The following is a 24,282-nucleotide window of genomic DNA, read 5'->3' as shown; positions in this document are numbered from 1 at the left end:
CCGACAGATCGACTAAGCGAATACCATCAAAATAGGAGACGAAACTTCGTTAAGGGCGTAGGGCCGGCCGAGGTCGTAGGGCTAAGAGGGTGGTAATAGCGGAGAAGGAATTGAATAGAAGGGCGAGGATGATTAGTAAGTATCGATTTAGTGGCTAGAGGCAGGTAACTTAGTAGATAGAAGGAACTAAATTGAATTAGATTAGTGTGTGGGTTATATGATTCTAATAGGGTAGGTAAGAAGTAGTAGAAGATAGAAGAGAAGATAGAAGAGAAGAAGGAAGGGATACGTGTATATAAGAAGGAAGAGGGTAGTTGAATTTCGTAATTAATCGGCGTGACGGGCTTAGCAGAAATCAGGCAGAAATCAGGCCCCAGGTGGTGCGAGCAGAATTCCCAGGTGGTGCCAACAGTCGCCCCCTTAATAAATTGCTTATGAATATATTGTAATATTAGCCCTAGAAATATCCTCGCTAACTTTCTAAATAATCTTATCCCTCTACATTCGCTGTATTATAGGCACCCGAGCTAGTGTAGCTTCTTGTCGAGATATAGAGCTGTAACTTACCGCTAAGACTAGGGTTATACTAAGTGACCTACCTCTCCTTGTATTTTGTATAGTAATTTAGTATCCTTAGCATTACGGTTATCTGTGAGCAAGCGATGCTGCGCAGGTTGGGTAAAGAGGAAGATAAATTAAAGATGATTAAATAAGATCGATTGATCTTTCTTCCTCTTGATTGAATAGGAAGGATAAGTTCAATTCGGCTTAGAATCATAAAGATGAGAGAAAAGTAAAGTAGGACTGAAGCTTGGTTGATTGTATTGAATCTTGCTTGTATGTCTTGAACATGATTTTTGTAGAGAAAACAGGGCTTATTTATAATCAATCTTTATCAAACCTCTTTTGCATGTGATCGTTCTAGATCCTAGATCTAGATGCATGATGATCTCATGCAGACAGATAGTGATCTCATGCAGTAGCTGTTTGATCGGTGGTTGCTTGATTGTACGATGTCATTGATCGTAGTGATGATGTAGATCGTATACAATAGTATACGTCTTCTACGATATCATTGACCGTAGTGATGATGGTATAGCGATGTCATTGACCGTAGTGATGATGGTATAGCATAAAGCTTATAGAGATTCAGCCATCTTGTATAGGCCTTATGAATCTGGCTTGATATGCTGCATGGCGGTCTGGCTTGATAACATCCTGCCCTATATCTCACATTATCGTAACACCGTGTACCTAAGATATCTATAGGGTATTTCAACCTGCCCTATAATATTTGTTCTTTTAATCGATCAACCTTTATATCTAAGATTAGTTCCGCTTGGTCCTATCCTCGATCTTATTCGCCTATTAGGATTACTAGCTATTACTATCTCAGCTTGCTCCGATACTTCTTTATTAGTAGACTAGTTTTATAGAGTACGATAGCAATTATGCTAGAATTCGAATTAGTGTATCAAGATCTATTATACTAGCTTTTAAGCTCTTATCGGAGTAGCTAAATTAAAAATCGTAGGGCATTTCTCTATACTTCAAAATATATTACCGGATATTTTTATATATATTTTTATTATATACCTGCACCGCTATAATATCGAGATTAATTTTTGCCTAAGGGTTTTGTTAGTGATACGGTACGGTATAGCTTTTGTATTAGCGTAATAACTACAAAATCACGCCGTACTAGTAAGTCGGTAATAATACTTAATTCTACTCTATTACTTTATTCTAAACTAGCTACTTAGGTCCTCGAAATATCTTATGCCGAATTAATCACCCTAATTGTTCGTTTTGCCCCGCTCTACCTTTAACTATCCTTTTTCTTCTCCCCTTTTATTAGTTAACTATACACTAGTATATGATATAATATATCCTACTATTTTAGCGTTTATAGTTACTATAGTCACTAGGAAGCACGGGTAACTAAGAATTATAGGTAATTAAGAAATATAGTTAACTAAGAATTATAGTAAATTAGAATTATAGTGAATTAGAATTATAGTGAATTAGAATTATAGTGAATTGGAATTATGGTGAATTAGAATTATAGTGAATTAGAATTATAGTGAATTAGAATCATAGTGAATTAGAATTATAGTGAATTAGAATTATAGTGAATTAGAATCATAGTGAATTAGAATTATAGTGAATTAGAATTATAGTAAATTGGAAAGTAGAGCTAAATCGAGTATTACGATTAATTCGGATATTATTTACTTAGGAGAATAGCGGTAGTAGCTAAGAAAAAGTCCTAAGTCTATATAGTTACTATAGTTTTAACCTTCATGATTAATTCATTCTGATTCTGCCTTTTATTCGCTCGTAGATGAAATAATTTTTTTTTTATTATAATATTAACGGGAATTTACTTTATAGATATACTTACTAGCTAAATGTTTCTTTCCGCAAAATCGTCAAACTATCAATCACGGTACAAAAGAACAAGGTTAGATATTATATTCTTTATAGCATTTTTCTCTTTCCTAAAACTAACTAGCTTCCTTATACAGTACAAGAATGAATTCCGAGAAAGGAAAGCTACGGCACCAAAACCGTAAAGTCAAGGCGATATTCGGCACTCGCGACCTTCTGTTTTCTTTCAACGGCACTATAAAAGAGCAGGTGCCTCCCTTCAAAGTGTTAATAGCCTTACTTTCTTTCAATAATACTATGGAATTGATGGGTAGACAATCTTTTATCGGCGCGGTTAGTCCTAACGAAGTTCTGATCTTAGTTAATAATAGAGTCACTATCTCGGGGGCACTTTCCCAACCTATAGGTAGTGTGGCTCAAATTTCTGGCAAGCTTTCGTGGCTCCAAGTATAGAGCCTTCATACTTGAATTGACCTGATTCAAGAAATTGATATCGGCATAACGAAAGGGAGTTAGAAAGGAAATACTGGTTTGGTTTTCCAGTGAAATCTGCATAATTTAGATGAGACAATCAGTCTATACAGTCCGTTTGCATCATTGAAATTGATTGCATATGTGTAGATTGGCTTTCGGAAATTAATGTTTCTTTAAAAAGAAATTTTAGTCAAGTTACAGTAGTTTTCAACATCAGTTATACCTCTACACTCTTGCGACTTCATTCCCGGAAAATAAATCCGAAATACTCTAACCCACTTTAGCTTACACTCCATATAAGTTTGGCAAAACAGTCTTAGTAAAGGCCTTACATCGACATGTGAGTCATCGTAATAAGACCGTAATATTTCATAGAACAACGTACGCAGCCGTGTGCCGTAAGGGCGGCCTAACAATAGGAGCGGAAATGGGCCATGAGAGGCTGTGACGTGGCTCAACGATTCTGTCAGGAAGTGGAACATTCTATGTGTATATACTCGAATGTACTGTAATTGTCGTACACTGCATGTCGCTTCGGCACGGATTATAAACCACAGCCTACTAGACTGCGTACGGATTCGTTTCTCGGTCTAGTTGGGTAGAAAGCCTCGGCGAGGGGTAAGTGTAAGTGAATACTACAGTACTACTACTACAGTACTACTACTACTACTACTACTACTACTACTACTACTACTACTACTACTACTACTACTACTACTACTACTACTACTACTACTACTACTACTACTACTACTACTACTACTACTACTACTACTACTACTACTACTACTACTACTACTACTACTACTACTACTACTACTACTACTACTATTACTACTTCTACTACTTAGGAGGAAGGCCACCAACGAGAACACCAGCCAGACTGAGCCGCTCGGCGAGACCTCGTAAAATGTTTCTTTGTCGGCTCCTAGGAGCCAGAGCCAGTTGCTTTGGTTTTATCAAGGACGTCCGAATTTGGATAGGAATAATTGTACTGTTCCTGGGAACACACTGACTCCAATCTCTTCTACGCGTTTCTCCTGGCCGCCCATCATTCACACCACCGGAATTTACAGTGCCAGTGAGAAATAAAGTCAAGGAAACAATTAATGCAAGGTAACGTCTGTATAATCTGCAGACAATGTCCGGTTGGCCCTATTGAGCGTTGGCACGGGCTCCTGGGAGCGAGCCAAATTTGCACCCCATCGTTCAATTATTGCGGATTGCATTGGGCCTTTTTACTTTTTTTTCTCTTATCCTTTCTCTTATCCCATGATAGTGCGAAAATAGTGACGCACCGAGTGCCTGGCCACTCACATGTCGCCAAAACATTAGAAGTTGCCCCCGGCCTATCCTTGTCATAGCGTAGGTTTGGGAAAGAACCAGAGAGTATAAGGTGACTTTGGGACTGAGTGAACTATAAAGATATCCACGTCCTGTCTCCCTCATGCACCGAATTTCAATTTTTGCTTTCTGAAGAACCAAGCGTAATCATCCTCGGTCACAAGTTCAACTTAACACCTGTCACATTAGAATGTCTTCCAACCCGGCTATGTTTCCAATGTCGTTAAATGGCCCTGGCCTGCTAGGTTCCTTCTTCGGTGAATCAAACCATGCCGAGACCGTGATGAAGGAAACTTGTGCCATATTGGCCGTTGAGCCCATAATGCAGGCACGAGCTACCATATACACACCGCTGCCCGTCTCCGTCTTCCTTTGGCATCATTTCTTAACCACCAGCGCCGCTTACCAAGCTACAGAAGTATGATACTCCCTGCTATTCAAAATGTTTCTTTGATCTTTCTTTGGTTGACGTGACATATATAGGAGTCTTTTGGATCATCGTATCGCAGACTCTCGGATAGCAAGATCGTCAGGGTAGAGTTGGCCAAATCGGCCAAAATTTCAGTATTGTAGCGGGTCCTCGTGGGTTAGTTATTCTGTCGGTAGACTACCCTATCGCTGTCCTTATATTTTCCGGTGCGGCTCAACAGAGAATTCCTTGCCTACTGTGCGTGCTTATTTAACCCAAAATGCAGGAGCATCACAATACTTCATTTCTTCGTATATGATCCTAAGCTTGGCTACCCTAAGCTTCGTTCATGCTCAAATTATTCGAGCCTGTGTTATTTGCATGAAGCCATGGCGTATGCAAACAAGTACGTTCAAATTGTTTTGGCGGGGTCCGGATCTCACAACAGAAAGGCACCAGCGAGCTTTGTGGGCAGCGTCTATTGGCTCAATAGGATTGTTACAGTACGTTGCAAAACCGGTGCAACCGCATCCACTCTTCGAGTGTTTTGCTAGGCCCAACGCCAAGAGACACCAGGACAAATTAGGAATAGCACCGGAATATCAATATCCCTATACCAGTCTCGATACTACCATTTACTTTCATTAAAATACGGTGCCTTGTCTCGTAACTGTATTAGCAACTCAAAGGAACTAAGAATAGGTAGAAGATGGTCGATTAGTGGAGGTCCGACAAAGACTACGTGAGAAGCCCGAGTCCCGAAGACAGTAGTGCCGAGAACTATATATATACCATTCCGGTGGCCATCACTAATGACAATGTGAGCAGCCGTCGCGGAGATGCCCAGGCTACAGCACCGCCAGTTGCCTTCACAAAGCTCACTAGCGACTGATTGCTCGCTCCGACTTGGAGAACCTGCGACGAGTTGGCCGAGTCGTAAGTGCCTATAAAGGCGATGCTAAAAGTCACGTTCACCTGTTCGTCACGGGATCCGTATAGGTCGCCGAAGCCAGCGATCGTCGTCCCCGAGATGGATAGTGTGAGCGTGTTGTTGGTCATTGTCCCGTTGATCATAGTCCCTGATGGCCATCCGATCAGTATATCGCCCATCATACTACAGGTTTCCGCAGGGATATAGATCTGATCGTTATGCGTGCCGTCACTCGCGAAGATTGTCTGGGCCGACCTCAGACTCGACACGTCGTACACCCCTTCGAATTGGACCTTATAGTTGTTATTGCCGGCCTGAGTGACATTAAGGACAACGGCATCTATAGCCCCTTCGACATTCCTATTCGTCTCGTGGACGTACTCACGCCAGTCGACAGTTGTCTTGAGCTGCACGAGATTCACATCTGTATCGCAGGAGCTGTAGGAATAGGTAATGTTGGCGATAGAATTGTCAGACTGCCAGGCCTGGAAGCCTAGTGTAAAGGGATTGTGAAGGTCTGATGGAGTAGGCGTCCTCGGCCCGACCCATGCGATGCCCAACATACGAATTGAGCGACGGTCCTTAGGACAGTTGGTTCCAAGGTAGGTGTTGTTGGTGGGTAGATCGCGAATCACGTAGTCAAAGGAAGCTTCTCCTTGAAAGTACAGTCCGTTCCAGTCTGTGTAGGCTCCAGGGTCGCCAGCAACAATTGTGTAATTGCTGTAATAAAATGGCTGGAGGCCGGTGGTTGTAAGTTTGTGGTCATCAGAGCAGACATAAGTGCCGCCGCTAGATAAGGAGGAGTCGTCGTCGCTGCTAGTCCCGCTGTCGCTGCTAGAGTCGCTGCTGCCTCTGCGGGATAGAACCCTAGCAGGAATCGACAAAAATGCAAAAAATAGGACTATAGGCTGGCAGAGCAACATAGTGCCCGTCTTTTTCTATCGGTCCTACTGCATGAAATCTATGTCGTCGTAGGCTGATCGACTCACTTGTCCAGCTAATCTCTGAGCAGTGAAAGCAGAGAAACACTCGAGGGTCATTGTAGTTTTAAAGCACAGGCACTACTTGATCCTTGACCTGTCCGTGACTCGCGAAATAGGGCATTTTCGGGGGTGGAGGGGCCTAAAGGGGAAAGGCGCCAAGAAACTAGACGGGATGGACCTCGTATTCGTCGCCATCGCCAGTCGCGACAAAGGAGAGCCACAATCTATCCCACTTCTGGACTATCCTTCCAGCACCGCGGTTTTTCCAATTGTTTCTATTATCTCGCTTCCTAGCCTGCCAAGATAACCAAAGCATCCACCTATTACCGCGCTTCAAAATTACCCAATAACCTATGCTTGTGTCCTCCAACGATCTATCGCATCTACGCCAGGATCAATCTCTTCGACGCAAGAACCTATCAATCCCGCTAAGTCCAAACTCACATTTAAAGATCTGCACCGCCGTTTTCACAATAAGCCGTCATCGTTCCAGCTCGAGGATAGGCTAGAGCAACATGCGAGTAAACGAATTCGAGAGATATCCTGACTAGCTTATAGAACGTGTAGGTCAACCGCGTGAACTCGGGCCTGATCCGGTCTGTAGATTATACAGCTATGCCACCTCTGATAGCCTACCCACAAATCCTATCGCCTAAGCATCTCGGTCCCGGTTGTGGTCCTCGACAGTGTGATCGGTCGGCTATACAGGGTTATTTGTTGCTTACTGGCAATCCTTTACCGAGCTCGGGCTTAGGGTCATCGGAGACGTGACTGGACGCTGATATACCGTCAGATGTTTGTCCGGAAAGGAGGTATCCTAGGCTCTTTACTCCATCAAGAACGTTCTTAACTGTTATGACCAACGGAATCGAGATGGGGAAACAGGTTCCGTAGAAAATCCTCGTACATATGTATTTAAGACTTGAGATCAGCCGATTGCGTACAAAACATCAGCAAGTCATGCACTAAGCGATTCTCGAGGCTATACAACTGAACTTAGCATCGCCCTCTCGTTTTTTGTCTGAGTAGACACACATAAGGTCACTTTGACGGCACCGTTAACACGAGGGATGCTGGCCTGTACTTTTTGCCTTATGTTCACGGCAAGGGTCACATGCCCGACTGACTCTCTTTTTGGACGTCAAAATTCCGGGATTTGACCTCCGTGGAGTAGCAACTTTATCGATCTTCAGGTGCGGAGCATAGCCTTCCGTAGCTGGCTGAGACGGGCCTCCAAACAACACGGTATCCTCATTTGATACGAGGGTTTGTGGACTCCTGCCAGGCCGTGGGTGTGCCCTAGAAATAGGGGGGTTGTCTGCTTGCGCGAGGACTCGTGTGGCTCCTATAGGTAGGCGGTGTAGCAAAGCGGTAAGGACAGGAAGTACTGTGTAGAATTCTCCATGGCAACACGAACAAGTCAAACAAAACACTAGAGCTGGAGCGTGCTTCGAGAATCTGGCGAGCTCTCACTTCCGTCTGTCATCCCCATGTCCAAGTGTGTGTCAAGGTTGCCAGCCTCCCCCTCCTCCCTGACTATATCCATTACTTCGTAGCCTTCGTTTACGTCGTATATCTAATATTGCGCTAATGCAGCTACAGTGGCGCCGCAAAAGTCTCCGACCACCCCTTACCGACCGCCTACTTTCTGCCATAAATTCTGCCGCACTAAAACCTCTAAATAATCATAATCAAATTGATCCAATAACTAATATTTAGTATACCAGCCATTTGATGCAATAATAGCCTGCACTCTACGCGGCATACTCTCTGATAGACTCTCTAATATACTAAGATCGATCTGCTGCCATGCCTCCTTCGCTGTATCGATCAAAATAGCTAGAGTAGTATCATTATTTAGCATAGATAGTAGATCAGGCCGAATTTCATAGATCTTTTGCTTTAGTAGGGTCCACAGATTCTCAATTGGATTAAGATCCAGTGAGCAAGGCGGCCAAATCATAATCTCACGGCCTAGATTTGCTACAAATTCGCGTACGATCTGTGCAGTGTACGTTGAAGCGTTATCTTGTTGAAAGATTGAAGTCGGATCAACTAGTAGAGTTGGTAGGATTCGTTGATATAAATCAAGAATAACGAAGCGATTTATACCTTGGCGAGGTGATTCTGGATCTCTATAAAGAGCTACTAAGCCACTTCGACGAAGCGACCTAGAGAATACAGCCTAGAACATCAGTTTAACTTAGAATCCGCGATGTAGTACTAGTTGAACTTCGCCTTGAACTGCTTGGTCGGATAGGCGAATAAAGCTATACGCTAGACGAAGTCCAATACCTCGCTCAACTATACACTCGTCAGACTAGAAGACTCGGTCAAAATCATCTTTAGTGTAGTGTTGATACCGTGAAGCCCAAGATAATCGTGTAGCAGCGTGCTCGGGTTTAAGATATAGGCGTTTCATAACTCGCTATTTCCGGAGACCCTTAACAGAGAGTAATCGCGCGATAGAATCTTTCTTGTACTTATGATTCACTTCGGAGAGTAAATCATCGTACGAGACTCGAGGGTCTTCGTGAATCTTTTGGAGGATCTTTTAGCGGTCATCGTCGTTTAAGTTCTTAGGGCGCCCGGATCGCTTTAGTGACTGTTCCTTATCGCGAATTCGCGACTAAAGGCAGGTATATTTGATAGTCGAGAGTGGGATATAAGGGTATTTCTTATGAATTTGCCCATACGACCACTTTGCTACATCTTTTAATATAACGATTTGGGTACGAAGATTCGCGTCTAATTCGCAATTCTTGCGTCTTGGCTATGCGATAGCAGGAGATGTAGGTTGCCTAGGAGCAGTAGGAACTGGTCCTCTAGGCGTTGGAGGACTAGGCAATGGTAAACCAGCCCTTGTGCGAGGCATATTAGTATAGTGAATAAGGAGAATATTATAAACAACGCGATGCGCGACTACGCTATTCGCGTTCATGGGGTTTCCTAGGCTATATTAGGTAGGCGGTGTTGGCAAGCGGTCAGGGGGTGGTCGGAGACTTTTGCGGCGCCACTGTAGATAACAACCCAATATTTTTATCCATGGTTCTCATAACCTAGAATAACTAGTTAGCCGCGTCCGCCTTTTTGTCAGCCGCACACTCAAAAGCCCGAAGTCGTGGGGCTTCCCCAAAGCGGTTAGAACGATGTCATCATGTCTGAGGGACCCTTACAACGGATTCATTCGGAAGCGGCAAAATGGGTCTTTCGTCAGTTAGAATGCTTAATGTCATAACCACTCCTTGACCGGCCGTTCGCCCCGCACGGAACTTCTTCTAGGCCTCACTCAACTAAACTTAACTCGGGCACTAATAAATAATTTAGAGATCCTGGGATATGAATCGATCCTAATGCATAACGAAGCGTTGTCTCCTTTCTATATCGCTAGCCCCTCGCTAGCCGGCAATACCTAGCAGGAACAGATTCACTATATTATACATAGCTACCGTCGCGAAATGTAGTGAGTGCTCTGTCACTAATATACGTAAGAATATGTGGATCTTGGGTAGGCAAAATCTCTCCTAGGCACTTCATCGCTACTCAATCAACAGTACAGAGTAGCCATATCCGATTAGATCGGTGCAGTTGTGCTAACTAACTTCTATAGGTTAACAGGTGACTTACTTGATTAACTAGTCTAGATTTAGTTAGGTCGATGTCAGCAATATTGCTATCCGCTAAAATAGCAAATCATAATACCCGAGACACAAGATAAACCTTGCGCATATCAGCTATTTTTTTGTGTTCTTCGCAACACGCAGGATTAATTGAGACAGCACTGCTTATACGACGGATAGAATAACCCTTGTTTAGACAGCGATAGTGATAATAGTAGGCTTAACCATATCACTTCTTAACAAATAGTAGCCATAGAACTAATCGTAAATCCAATCAAGCATACTTTGGCCACGAGCCAGCAGAGCAGACGAACGTCTTCCTCTCGAAACCGTGGAACTGCGGAACTAAAACGTCAAGCTTTTCAACGGAGATAGTGGGAATGGAATTTAGGTAACTTAATTCCGAACTGAAATAGAAAGGAATAAAAAACTATATAAACCTCTTCAATGCTAATAGTTTCCCAATCACTATACTACGTCTTCAAAAAGCCCATCAGTCACAATAGCAACCAAGTACACCGCAGTCCATGAGTCTCCCAACAGCCCTAGAGACAGCCGTCCTACGGCCATTCAAATCATCCGAGACGAACAGCTGGAAGGAAAGCTCACCGACAAAGTCATTCTAATTACGGGCTGCTCCTCCGGCCTAGGAATCGAGACCGCGCGCGCGTTGGCAAAGACAGGCGCTACGCTCTTTGTCACAGCGCGTGATCCCTATAAAGCCAAAGCCGCCCTCGGCGGTCTCCTAGAGTCCGACAAAATCCACCTCCTAGCACTTAACCTCAACTCCTTCGCCAGCGTTCGAGCCTACGCCAAGGAGTTCCTCTTCAAGAGCAACCGGACACTCAATATCCTCATCACAAATACCGGCGTGATAGCGACACCGGAAGGCAAAACCGTCGACGGCTTCGAGACCCAATTCGGCGTAAATCACCTCGCCCACTTCCTCCTCCTACAGCTCCTAAAGCCTACCCTCCTAAGCTCCTCGACCCCTACCTCGCCTTCCCGCGTAGTCTTCGTTTCCTCCGCCGCCCACCGTATTTCAACCGTGCATATAGACAACCTCTCCCTCGCGGGCGAATACGAACCTTGGAAAGCCTACGGACAGAGCAAAACCGCCATCATCTGGACGGCTAACGAGGTCCAGCGCCGTTACGGATCGAAGGGCCTCCTCGCTTTCAGTCTGCACCCTGGCGGTATTACCACAGGTCTCCAGCAACACGTCCCTAATAAAGTACAGCAGAGCTGGGGCTCCGATAAGTCCTTTGTGCTGAGGTGGAAGAGTCTCGAGCAGGGCGCTGCTACTACTGTCTAGGCGGCTATTGCGAAGGCCTTAGAGGAGCATAGTAGGAAGTATCTTGATAATTGTCAGCTTGCGGGTCCCCATAATCCTAAGACTGGGCCTATAGGCGCTAGGTATGCGCCTTGGGCTTATGATGAGGTGAATACGGCAAAGCTGTAGGATATTTCAATGAAGATGGTTGGGTTGGATAGGGAGAACTGATTTTCGAGGATAGTGGTGTCGAGGATTTAAAAGAGCTAGGTTAGGGGCAATCTTTGCTTGCACAACTCGGGATTAATTGTTGAGTGTGCCCCCCGATGAAGGAGGGAATAGAGGAGGGAATAGAGGTGTCAGATGTATTGAATCTGCAAGCTGCAGAGGTATTCCATAAGTCTTCGTCCACCCTGGTCCTACCGCCTAGTCTTCCGCTTTCAGTGCAAGCTTAACTAGTCTAAAACTAGTCTTAGATATAACTTTATTTTTGTTTATAATGAAATTCATTTAAATTCTAACATTTGTCCCTATCTATCTCCTTGGAATCATGAATTTGCGCAATTAATATAGGAAGTATTAAAATGATTTGACCGGCAGAATATTATGTCATCACTAGGGTAGACGAAGACGAATGGAACACCACTATATTTACTGTACATACCTAAAATTACAATGTTATCTACATACGAAGCAGTACACGCGCAACTTACAGGGGTACTCCGGAAAAACTCCGAATATAGACTAGCGTGATTGGTGTAGGCGGCCAGGAAAGCCAATCGAAGAGTGTTGGTAGTCGCACTAGTTTCGGGACGTACTGTACCTGTTTTACTAAACTTGGTCATCATTTCCTATATAAAGCCCGAACTGTAGACTCAAATTGCGACGGTACGTACCTTATTTAGTCCATCATAACACTCTACTCACATGCTGCATAGCTCCAGATTACTTCAATAAGCCTAAGAAAGGCGGCAGTTTCATTCTACCTTTTCCAAGCCCCGGAACACAGTATGAACGTCTAACTTCCGCATAGACACATTCAAAAATAAGAAATACAACTAGCAGGTAGAGACTACAGCACAAGGTACACCTGTGTCATAGAAAAGTCAAAGTTATCATCTTTTTATTTGAATCACAGTCAAGAGAAGTCAGTTGCTCACATTTTATACTTGAAACTGCCTCTAAAATCTGGTAAAATGCCCAGAGCACTTGCCTCATGTGCTCATATCGCCGCGGTGTGGCAGTCAGTCATGCAGCTCCTCTATTAGACGTGCCCAGAGTACCCCGCTCTGGTCAATGTTGCTCAAGACTTAGGCATTTTGCCTATGAGCCCCTTGTCAGTAAAATACACCTCATCTAGTCGTCTGTTTTTCCTCTCACATTCTCTGCACAGACCGAGTGAATAGCAGTCCATAACAGGGTTCCCCTCGCCAACTCAACAAATCTTGACGAACTCAGCCACACGCACGCTGCCATCGACGAACGATATTGCGCGATCGGCCTTGAAAAACAAATACGAGTTCATCCACACCCAACATAGTAAATAGTGCATGCATGAGTATACCAGACGAATGGACACGCGCTAGTGCACGAGTTATCACGGCGTTAAGGAGATTGCTTCTATGTCACATTAAACCACGTCAGCATATGTGAAAATGGACAGAGCCGCATTTTGAGCCTAGCTCGTGGCACAGGAGCCATTTTCCTTCCTCAAGAGAATAAATACAGCGTAGATTCCTATGTTTCTTCTCTCAGTGCCCTTCAAACCCATCTCTTTTTGGTGACTTATACTATTTCATTAAACCCCTACGACGAAGCTTCTACGCAAAATGGCGGCTCAAGTTGCGAAATATTCTTTTCTTCCTGAACTTCATATAGCTCTAGAGACCCGGGATTTCCACGCAAGTAGTACACTGTATGAATTATATCTTATCTTTTAGTAGCTCCCTTCCTATTTCTAAAAGATCCAGTAGCTAACGCCTACAGGTACAACACGCTCGTTGATAACTCCGACCAGCCCCCCGTTTCTAAAGAAAATATTATAGACCTGGCGGAAATGTTCGTCCGTCATAATGCCGATAAGGTTCTTAGGATTCACTTGATCCACGGCCACTTCAAGATTCCTAAGAATACCGTCATGCTTAGGTCCAACTTCGAAAGCCCTTCCCTTCGCTGGACTAAAGTCACCGATATTGACAAGATCGAACCCTCACGTGTCTATAGACATATATTCGCCCTAACTAAGGACGGGCTGTGCGCTTATGAGCTACAGGATGGGCCTCTTCCTGACCTGTCTAGTGTTGGTCTAGGTTTTCTTGACGAGTTCATTAACTACATTGTCAAGAAGAATCTTACAGGTCTCATTAGTCTCTAAGTTCTTGGGTGCAGTGATGGCTCTATATCGGAACTCATTCTCGACCAAGGAACTATCATGCTAGAATCGACCTTTGTCAAGAATACTGTACCGACCCGTATTACTAGCTAGAAATTCGAGGGCGGCGGTAGTAGGCCGTGTGTTTGCTCTGCAAATGAAACTTATACGGTTATGACATCAGGCAATCACAAAGTCTTTAATGCAGGGAAGCCTCTTCCTAAATTAGAAAATGTCGACGACCTGAAGGCCGCTCTTGCTGTGGTTAGGGTTATTTGATTTTTTCTAGTATTGCCCCTTTCGTCGGTTATTCAACCTCCCCTCCCAATTTTTTTCTATCGTATTTCAGTGCCTATCGTCTATGCTAAATCCGTAAACCTTGTAGCTGGATTTATTAACAGCCTATCTAGATCACGCATATTATATGCTCCACTTTTATCATCCCGAATAGGTACTAGCTCCGGTATATTCGCGAGACGACTTGTGAAGCCACGAGATAGCAGTAATCCTACAATTCTTGCTGCTTTGATGGCTCTGATTGTGTCATTGCCCAACCCTCCAGCTTCAACTCTGAATGTGCTCTAGAATATATCCTCCAAAATGACGTAATCATTATACCGGACCTAGCCTTTCTTGAGATGGACCTTACTTATCAGTCGCTGGTGAGAAAAGAGATTCAAGCCAAATAGTGCAATCTCTGCTTCGGCCCAATCCACAACTCCAACAAGATTGCAAGACATTTCGTTCACAATAATATTGCAGACACCAAAGTCTTTGTGAACTAGCACTATAGGAAGAGAAAAAATGGTGGGCAATGAGTTGAGAGACTCCTGGATTAATGGGTGGAAGCGATCTGGGAGAGAAGCAAGCAACAAATTCAGCTCATTTTTATATCGACTGTACAAGTCGTCGCGGTACATTTGACCAACATCTTGAGGACGTTTCCACGAAAGGGCAAAGAATCTAATATAGCGTCTAATTAGCAATTCGGTGTATTTATAACGAGAACGCTAAGCATACTTCGCAATGTCAATTACAAGATTCTTGCGCTATAAAGAAAACTCGGGCGAGTTTTCGGGCACTTGACTGTTATGTGCCAGGATAAAATCCAAGTAACTAATGCCTCGGAGTCAACTCATGATGTAGATAGAAAGGGCTTCTTTGCTCTCTGTAGCTTCTCCAATATGTCCCATAAAAGTCACTTGAGGTGCAAAGTGGCTGTAGATGCTCCGAGCAAGTTTCGCAATCTCCATACTTAGTTGGAGGGACGCAAGGCGAAATTGTACGACGAATTCGGCATTATTCCCCGCATAGACGGTATAGCTGCACACACCCTGAACGGCCACTAGAACGATGTTTCCACCAACATGCTCCCTCGCAAAGGTGTCACAGGCTAAGCGAGTGGCTGTCGTCTTGTCGAAGAAATCTGCAATTTCTTGGTTAACAGAGTATACGAGGTCACTGGTAGCTATAGCAGCAGGCACAGGTTGCTTTGTTCAATATGATGAATTATGAAGCAAGAGGTTGTAGCTAAGGTGAGGCAAGGAGGAAAGGAATATGTATTATATACCCCCTTATAAGAAGGGAGTCCCTCAGGTGACAGAACCTCAACACTTCGACGCCTAACGCTTCTGCTAGCGTCCACCGCCATTCCGGAAAAACAATTTTCCTAAAACTCCTATTCTCAGTAACCAATTGCGTATCCTTTCCAGAAGGCCGAGCCTTAGCTATCTAGTAGTACTTGTCCAGTATTAGCTTGAGAGACCCAAAACGTAGCGGTTAAAACCAAGGTCGAATCTGACTGTGATCGCAACTAGCTAGACAAATGCGTGGCGGCTAGCTTATCACTTGCATTTGTCCCCGAGAACCCCGAGGTTTCAGTTTCGTCGCCCTTATTCTCTACCTCATTATTCTCGTCCTTGCGGGTATTATGGCTGGCGATAATAGCACGAGTGAAACAGACATAGGGCTAGCATAATTGTTCCGGGGATTTTATCTCTTTTGCCAGTCCTGTGACCAGGAGGACTTGATCAGACCTAGCATATAATTACTCCCAATCGAACATGCCCTATTGTGATACAGTCCACAGCTTTACAATATTCATTAGTGTCTCCACTGGTGTTTCCATTGGCATTTCCTGATCTAGAATTTTACGTTGACTGCGACCTTGGAACTTTATAGCGGGAATTTTTGGAGCTGATGACGAAATGCTCAGATTTTCTACGTCGTTTCGGTCATGAAAGCAGTCGTTTCTTGAGCGTTGTGCTCCAGTACACCTGAATGGAGCCTTTGCTCCTTCCGGGGAACCTCCGACTGAATCGTTTGATCACTTCCGACCAGGTAAGAGCGTCTTCCTTCCTAAGCTTCACCAGAAGGCAATCCTCTTCCGGAGAGAAAGGTAGTCCTTTTCTCGAGGAGCCGGGATGCTCTATATCGACCACGTTAGCACCTGCGAATGACTATGCAGGTGGTAGAGTCGAGGATTCTTCCTCTCCTGATATAGACCCTAATGCCGATGCGCCATCCGCGCGGGATGAAGTATGGAGGCATTGGGACAAAGCACCCTCAAACAGCCAGGACAAGAACTGCAGTCGCTCTTCGACCGGTCAAGAAGAGAATTGACCCCGAAGAATAGAAAATGACATTTTAACGGGGCAAAGCCTTAATAGAACAGTACCGAGGCACGCTGTTAAGAAGCTAGCAGTATTCCCTCCTAGACTGGATACCGTGTACGCTTAAGCGATCGATTGCGTCTGCAAGTCGGAAGATCCCGGAATCTGCAAGCAGATACTAGTCACCATATCAACGGGATACCGACCTATCCCGATTAGCGAACTAATCACACTTATCGAAGTGCCGGATAACGGCGGTATTGGGAGTTATATAAAGATAACTAGATCAAGGAATCGATAATTTCTGGAAAACGCAGATGCGCATTTCCGGTACACCGGCCTAACAGTAGCGGAGATCTTGCTTAGATACCCTTCAGCGACGTTCGAAACTGATCTTAGTATTAATCCGAAGCGGGTATTATTGCATTTCTGGATGTTCTTGCCTGTGGTGAAACATGATCGGGAGTCAAAAGTAGGAAGGTGTGACGATCGAGAAGCTAAGGCGGTCATGGCAACTGGCGAGCGTAGACGTTGGCTGTTTGCTTTGGATGCCTCATACGCTTCCGAACGGGGAAGTTTGCGGGGCAGGCGCCTGAGGTAGGAGGGATATAAAAAGGGCCTATCTCTCATTCCTTATCTTCTCTTTCTCTCCTTTCCCCATACTTGATACCTTCGTTAGATGCACCGAATGTAACCTTCTGCTTAACTTTGCCTGGCTCGTAACAGAAGGTTGCACTTTAATAACATCAGAAAGGTTTGATTAAGCAGACACCTGTTGTAAGAGATGACTAGTTGTTAGGGTAGTCAGCCTGTCAGTCAGGTAAGGAACAAGGCAACAGTACAATTGTGGCAAGACTGTTTCTTGAGGATCCCTCAAGAACATGAGACGAGAAGCTCAATTTAAGTACACGGTTCTATGTGGCTTCCTATAACCTCCGTAACCCTAGAATAACCGAGAAGTATGCATAGAGTGTGCAGCACGAGGAGGGTCTGATCTCACTGTCCAGTCGCCTGAGTCTCACCGCCGATTACTCGGCAGGGAGGTACAGCTCCGCCATCGTATATATGTCTCCTAGGAATAGCTTCATGAGAGGAAAGTCCGTAACACCTGTCTCCGTTGTTAGAAATTTATATGAATTGATGATATCTGTGCAACATTGAACGCACTGCTTTAATCATTGAAGACTGCCCCTAGCTGATCAATATCTTCTCCTGCCCTTCCATAGAACCTATATAGCTTTCTACCATAAGCAGGTTGAATGCATTGGTCACCGCCGATTCCTCTAGCCTCGAAGTAGTCCCTATCTTCATAAGTCACCAAATCATAAGTCCCGATTCTGAGTGAATGCGCACGCCCGGTTGATCCGTGTATATACATCCAGTAAATAGGTTAATTGCCGGAATTGAAGTCAAAATTGGTGTGCAGTATGCTCTGCTCTTCTTTTAGCGGGCAAGATCCAGCCTGGCCAAGTTCGACGTGGCCCTGTTCATCCTTGGCCCATCTTACTTTGATTCCCTTTAGGACGATATCCTTCTCGAAATCACCACTGCCTCTGCCGTACCATACGTCCAGTTGTTCCACAGGCTTATTATCACGCCAAAGGTTGAACTTCTCGCCACCATTACCACTAACTATAGGGCCCATCTGAACCATAACGTGGAAGAATGGTTTTCTCGGTATTATAATAGTAGAGTTTCAGGTTTGATTAATTCAAGAAAGTAAAAGCAGTATTCTAAAGGGGATAGGATAACCAACCATATTTATACCTCTGACCTTTGCCTCCCTAACGGGAGCAAATTGGTACTTCATACATCTCCGTACTCTCTATAAGCAGACGTATATTATGCAGTTCCGTCATCATTTCTATATTAGGTCTCATAACCTATCACGTGTCTTGAACGAAGACGCATTCGGTTATGTTACATCACAAATCACAACTATCAACATACTACTATAGATACGTGAAAAGTATTGTTGTAGGTTGTAGATGATATTATCATATACTGTGTAAATAGTAACGCGCGGGTTACCCGTCGTGGCTACCTAAGACCATCATATAAGGGTTCTGGGATGAGGCGTGTAACCCCACCGATTGATTGCGCTTGGCCGCGAAACCCTAAAGCGTTAACGATTCGTACTGGATACGGACTAGAATAGTCACAATTTTAACTGTATCTAGATACATATTAATTGAATTGTTGATAATTTGGGATAGTAATGACAATGCCCAGAAGCATGAGTGAGGTGAAAACGCAACCACTTGGTGTCGGATTATGTGACGTCTATGACGTCATACGTGTTTTCTTTTGGATCAAGGGGGGAACCTTATTCTCTAGAAAACTATGAGATAAAATAACCTGACAGCGAAGGCAAATCTGGCCGCGTGATGGTTTATCTCTGCTGTAGCAGGCGATAGATGGCATTGAATCAACACAATCACCCTGCGATAAGGTTCAATGTATGGGCTAGAATTGTCGAAATAGAGTCTTAACTACCTATTTAGTTCCAGCCACAAGTGAAGGCTTTTAATTCCAAATGTACAATTATGAATATCAATCGGCCCCTCATAATTAGGCTCCTGATGGGCCGAAATATGAACCGCCGTTTGAGATCATGTAGGCTTAGCACAGCTTAGCAGAAATATAACCCATGCTTGGAATAGATCTCTTGATTGCTAAAATTTAATTGCTAAAATTATACATCTTAGATCATAAAAGCTTGCATTGACTAGGGTTCTGTGTTCGCATCCTTTCCCTTAGCCACTATCTTCATTTTTGTGAGTGATTGTTGAGCGAAGGACGAAAGCGAGGAGCAATAGCGGGAAGGCGACCAACCACTCGTAGCTTGTGCCGCCAGTTTACAGAGGTTGTTCTAGACATAACATGGTCTAGACCATACAACTCTGATACGTTAGCTATTATAACGTCACTATATATTACCGTATAGGGATACTGCCAAGAATATGGATCGGGAGTAGAGTAACCGTGAAGGGTATAGCGTGATTAAGACAGAGTTTGAGAAAGAATATAAGAGAGTAGACAGGTGAAACTGATTTCGAGCGCGTCTGTAACTTACTGGCGAGAAACAGCCACCTCGGTATCGGAAATTGAAACTGAAGACCTTTTCCGTGACATTGGGTGCAAGATCAGAGCAAAATCCGTTCTCCGCGGAGCTAGCAGCAATGGCACATACATTGAACATGCTAGTAGGACTGAAAGATTACAGGATCAGGTTGCTCACGAGCAACAAAGCGGCGGCTCTCACGATAAGGAACCCTCGACAACAGTCAGGCCAGGAATTCGTCTGCCAGATGTACAAGTTGTTAAGGAGACTGCGGAGAAACGGAAACCACATCAATATTCTTTAGGTCCCTACCGGCGAAGACAATAAACTGCTAGGTCTGGCCAAGGAGCAGGCCAGGACTACGACCCAGAAGGATGCCGTTCCGCAAGAATCGGTCCCCAGGATGAAATCGACAACACTGAATATCGCTCGTTCCCAAGCAGTTGCTAGCAATAACTTGCCAGAGAACGTAGGAAGACACGTGAAACGAGTAGATGCAGCACTGCCAGGAAAACACACTCGACAGCTGTATGATCGATTATCGTGGAAAGAAGCGAGCGTGCTGGCCCAACTCCAGACTGGCATGGCCAGGCTGAATGGCTATCTCTATCGGATCAATGTTGCAGAGACAGACCAGTGTGCATGTGGACAAGCAAGAGAGACCGTGGAACACTTCCTGTTTCGATGTCGGAAGTGGACCGCACACCGGACTGAAATGCTGCAATGCACCTATACTCACCGAGGCAACATATCCTTTTTCCTGGGCGGAAAGTCGCCTTTGGATGACCAGAATTGGACGCCGAACTTGGAAGCCGTGCGAGCCTCTATACGATTCGCAATAGCAACGGACCGACTCGACGCCGCCTAACAACGTCGACCAACACAATGACACCCTTCCCCTAACTAACCTACAACCGCCTTGTGCCAAAGATGGTGGACGCGCTTCAACTGCCGAGGATAGGACGTTGAACACTTGAAGAAGCGTCTTCAAGCTAGTCTACTGACAAAATTACTAACCCACAAGGATTCCAACGATATCGACAGCTGAGAGGACATATACTAAAGGGATTTATGTATAGGCCCGAAGGAGACACGGCATATGTATATTATATTAGGACCTGTATTAATAGACCAGTGATGGTTGCCCTTTCGGTTTAGCCGCCGGGCGTTAATGAATTGTGTGTGTGTGTGTAACTTACTGGAGCGGACGGAGAAGTCATTCGTGCCAGGAGCGACTTGTTTTCTGAAAGCGAGGGCGGCAACACCTGTACTTATAGTCGAACGCTGCATAGCTGCTAAAACAGGGCGGCTAGGACAGTCTATGAATCAATCAATCAATCAATCAATCAAGCTGACCAGCAACCCTAGGGCTTTTCAACCCTCCTAGGAGTAAAGCTCGCACATCCCGAGACCACAAAGTTGATTTTTCGAATACACATTCTTTTGCCTCGTTATGACCTTCTTTTGATATCTCCTGTTGTATCCTCGGTGCTGAGCACTACAGAAGTGTGCGATTCTTCCGCTATTTCGATCCGTCTGCTTGTCAGACTGCCATCGAGCGCTTCCCTCTTCAACAGTTATCCTTCGAGTCCGCCTCGACATCTTGTCGGTCCAGCAGCAGCCTGACCACTGCTTCATGTCCACCTTCAGCCGCACAGGATAACGGTGTCCGACCCCAGTTAGCCTTTGAGTCTGCCTCGACATCTTGTCGGTCCAGCAGTATCCTAACCACCCCTTCATGTCCGCGCCAGGCCGCATATAACAACGGTGTCTGACCCAAGTTATCCTTCGAGTCCGCCTCGACATCTTGTCGGTCCAGCAGCAGCCTGACCACTGCTTCATGTCCACCTTCAGCCGCACAGGATAACGGTGTCCGACCCCAGTTATCCTTCGAGTCCGCCTCTACATCTTGTCGGTCCAGCAGTAGCCTGACCACCCCTTCATGTCCACCTCCAGCCGCAAAGGACAACGGTGTCTGACCCCAGTTAGCCTTTGAGTCTGCCTCGACATCTTGTCGGTCTAGCAGTATCCTAACCACCCCTTCATGTCCGCGCCAGGCCGCATATAACAACGGTGTCCGACCCAAGTTATCCTTCGAGTCCGCCTCCATATCTTGTCGGTCCAGCAGTAGCCTGACCACCCCTTTATGTCCACCTCCAGCCGCACAGGATATCGGTGTCAACCTATCGTTATCCTTCGAGTCCGCCTCAACATCTTGTCGGTCTAGCAATAGCCTGACCGACGCTTCATATCTACCTCGAGCCGCATAGGATAACGGAGTCAACCCATCGTTATCCTTCCAGTCCGCCTCGACATCTTGTCGGTCTAGCAGTAGTCTGACCACTGCTTCATATCCACCTCCTCCACCTCCAGCTACATAGGATAACGGTGTTCGACCCAAGTTATCCTTCGGGTTTAGCCTGATACTGGCGTTTGCGAGCAGTAGCTTCATCAATTCGCCCTCCCCCTCCCTCGCGAGTAGATATAGGATCGTCCTCCCTCCTTCGTCCTGAAGCGTAGTATACTAAAAAGTTAGGACCCGTGCGAGCCCAGGAGCCGTCTATAAGAGAGACAGCAGGTTAACAGGTAAGAGATATTCAGCGGAAAGCAGGGTAAGTTCGATAGGGAGATAGGCTCCTACCCTAGACACTCTCATTATGTCGCTTTCGCGGAGATACGGAAACAGTAGATATAATTCATACGCCCAACTAGGAAGTCGAACGACGCAAAAGATTCAACGAGGAACAATGTTCAAGGACGAATAAGGTTTCAGTTTCCCCACCTTGTCGAATTGCTCCTGAATACGGAGTACTATACTATGTACCTGAACTGTTTTGTACGGTAAACAGGGCTAATTTGGAATACCCAGTATCGTAACGTGTCAGTACTAGCCCCTTGTATGTACTGTAGTGTATACGTGCGAAACCAGGGTGGGTAGGCATAGCACGGTGACTGGATAGCTTTCTCAGGCACCTTGTGAAAAAATCAACTGCTCGCCACTTGCGGCTCACGAAGAGGCTGTTTTCCATGGTCTATCCCCACCGGATCAGGAAGGACACTCTTGTATAGTACCGTGTGTGTACTATAAGATGGCTGTATTGTGTGCGTTACTGTATGTCTCATACCTAGCCCGATGATTGGTACAGAGCGGCTCCTCTCTTCCAGACCATCGGCAAGTGGAGCCCAATGGTTCAGAGGACCACTAAAAACGCTTTCGCCGTGATCGACGCTCCTGAACGCTGAACACGAGTCGAACGTGGTTCGCGCTCGTCTAAGATTTCTTTGTTTGGATTGTTTTACACGAGTAAAGTCGATAGCGTGACTGATAATTTGTCATACGGAGTGGGACACCGCCAGCATTCGGCAGCCACCTAGATCATACCCCTACATCCGTCCCCGAAGAACTCCTGTGGAATCACCCTATATCGTCAGGAACCCGTCCCTATAAGTTGCGCTTGCCCTAACTCCGCTTCGGCGTTCGACCGTCCCGAACTCCCTTGTTTTGGGAGATAGCTCCCGCGAGCGCCTCGAGGTATCAGGAAGACATTTCACCCTAGATTCGTATCTTGCCGGGACGACCGGATAGACGGCGCGGGGACTCGGAGTTTCGGGTTCTGTATATCATCACTACCCTAGATAATCGACTAACAAGGTGCGAGGGCATAATAGCTAGTGCGGACGAGACTCTCGTGGTAGCGACGGCGGTGCTGTAGTCTCTCGCTAGAGACGAGACCACTAGGGGCTCTGTCTCCCCCCTTTTAATCTCGAATTTCCCGCGACTAACGGTGCTAAATCATCCAAACTTCCTAGGGAACCCAGCCTAGCAAAGGTTACCTTCGAAGCCGAGTTGGAGGCCTTAATGCGCCGCGTGCACCACCTAGAATTCCAAGCTGTCAGTCTTCACAAACTCCCCGATAACCCCTAGTAGACCACCCTGTCTGCTATCGGAGCTAACGAGAAGGACCCTGATTTTTTTGTGGACCGTCGGGCTTGATCTCTTCCGGTTAAGGTTCTGACTCTTCTTATTACCTTATATAGCAGCAAATACTAAATCAACCTGTCCGGTAACAGCGGACCCTGTCGGGCCCTGAAGAAAATTTCCCTTATCTACCCTAACTATCCGCCCCGGTTAGAGACCTTAACGAAGACGAAACCGACGAGGAGGATAAGACCGGCGCAACACATGCGGTGCGCGAAGAAGACATCAGCATCCTCCGCAATCATATACAAAAGCAAGCCGAGGAGATTAGCTTCTAGAAGGATATTATAGCGTAGGTGTTACGCGTAGCCGACTGGTCACTGTGAGTAGAGCTTCAAAGGGTTATACGTGCCTAGTTCCACTGCGGATTCCAAGAGTATCTCTCAATCGTACCGTTGCTTCGCAAAGCCTTACTGCGGAATAGATCCTGTCGAGTATCTTGCAGAACGTGCCAGAAGTGCGCGCCAAGTAAGTCAGTCACTAAGTATTGCTACTGAGTGAGCTCCCCTACTTGTAGGTTGGGTTGTCTTGAAGGTGAACTGTGAAGTGCAAAGTACTAAAGGTAGTAACCAAGTAACAATGTGTAATTGATCGCGAAGAACTAAATACATGATGCTGAATGAGTGTCCTTATATATCCAGTCCTTCGTATAGGTGTAGATGCTGTAGTAGATAGGTCGTAGATCTATAGTAGATGATCTACCCGTCCTTTAGTGCCAAGACCCACCCAGTATCTACCGTTCGGGGATCACGTGTTGATTGTGCGTGCGGCTGTTCCTGGCGTCCTTCTAACCGTCCGAGCGTATAAGCGGGTATACGATGTCATGGTTAG

General features: G+C 45.4%; 6 protein-coding genes across 6 annotated transcripts; 2 read left to right on the top strand and 4 right to left on the bottom strand.

Annotated features, from left to right (window-relative positions):
* Positions 1 to 2,535: 2,535 nt before the first annotated feature.
* Positions 2,536 to 3,880, top strand: N7458_004359 (uncharacterized protein; the record flags this gene model as incomplete). Its single annotated transcript, XM_056907741.1, has 2 exons — positions 2,536 to 2,724; positions 3,521 to 3,880. The coding sequence occupies 2 exons, from the start codon at positions 2,536 to 2,538 to the stop codon at positions 3,878 to 3,880; spliced, it is 549 nt and encodes a 182-aa protein (XP_056766359.1).
* Positions 3,881 to 5,398: 1,518 nt separating this feature from the next.
* N7458_004358 (uncharacterized protein) lies at positions 5,399 to 6,472 on the bottom strand (the record flags this gene model as incomplete). The annotated part of the gene is made up of 1 exon (XM_056907740.1): positions 5,399 to 6,472. One exon carries the CDS (start codon positions 6,470 to 6,472, stop codon positions 5,399 to 5,401), a length of 1,074 nt encoding a protein of 357 aa, XP_056766358.1.
* Positions 6,473 to 13,254: 6,782 nt separating this feature from the next.
* On the top strand, positions 13,255 to 13,799 carry N7458_004357 (uncharacterized protein; the record flags this gene model as incomplete). The annotated part of the gene is made up of 2 exons (XM_056907739.1): positions 13,255 to 13,340; positions 13,412 to 13,799. The coding sequence occupies 2 exons, from the start codon at positions 13,255 to 13,257 to the stop codon at positions 13,797 to 13,799; spliced, it is 474 nt and encodes a 157-aa protein (XP_056766357.1).
* A 3,999-nt stretch (positions 13,800 to 17,798) lies between these two features.
* On the bottom strand, positions 17,799 to 18,062 carry N7458_004356 (uncharacterized protein; the record flags this gene model as incomplete). The annotated part of the gene is made up of 1 exon (XM_056907738.1): positions 17,799 to 18,062. The coding sequence occupies one exon, from the start codon at positions 18,060 to 18,062 to the stop codon at positions 17,799 to 17,801; it is 264 nt and encodes an 87-aa protein (XP_056766356.1).
* Positions 18,063 to 19,136: 1,074 nt separating this feature from the next.
* Positions 19,137 to 19,610, bottom strand: N7458_004355 (uncharacterized protein; the record flags this gene model as incomplete). Its single annotated transcript, XM_056907737.1, has 2 exons — positions 19,137 to 19,280; positions 19,485 to 19,610. The coding sequence occupies 2 exons, from the start codon at positions 19,608 to 19,610 to the stop codon at positions 19,137 to 19,139; spliced, it is 270 nt and encodes an 89-aa protein (XP_056766355.1).
* Positions 19,611 to 21,042: 1,432 nt separating this feature from the next.
* N7458_004354 (ankyrin repeat domain-containing protein) lies at positions 21,043 to 21,924 on the bottom strand (the record flags this gene model as incomplete). The annotated part of the gene is made up of 1 exon (XM_056907736.1): positions 21,043 to 21,924. One exon carries the CDS (start codon positions 21,922 to 21,924, stop codon positions 21,043 to 21,045), a length of 882 nt encoding a protein of 293 aa, XP_056766354.1.
* Positions 21,925 to 24,282: the final 2,358 nt, after the last annotated feature.

The sequence above is a fragment of the Penicillium daleae genome (assembly GCF_028827525.1).
Source record: "Penicillium daleae strain IBT 16125 chromosome Unknown utg000005l_segment0_segment0, whole genome shotgun sequence".
NCBI classification, from domain to species: Eukaryota; Fungi; Ascomycota; class Eurotiomycetes; order Eurotiales; family Aspergillaceae; genus Penicillium; species Penicillium daleae.
The sequence above is the reverse complement of the archived record's forward strand: the minus strand, read 5'-3'. Positions and strand labels throughout refer to the sequence as shown.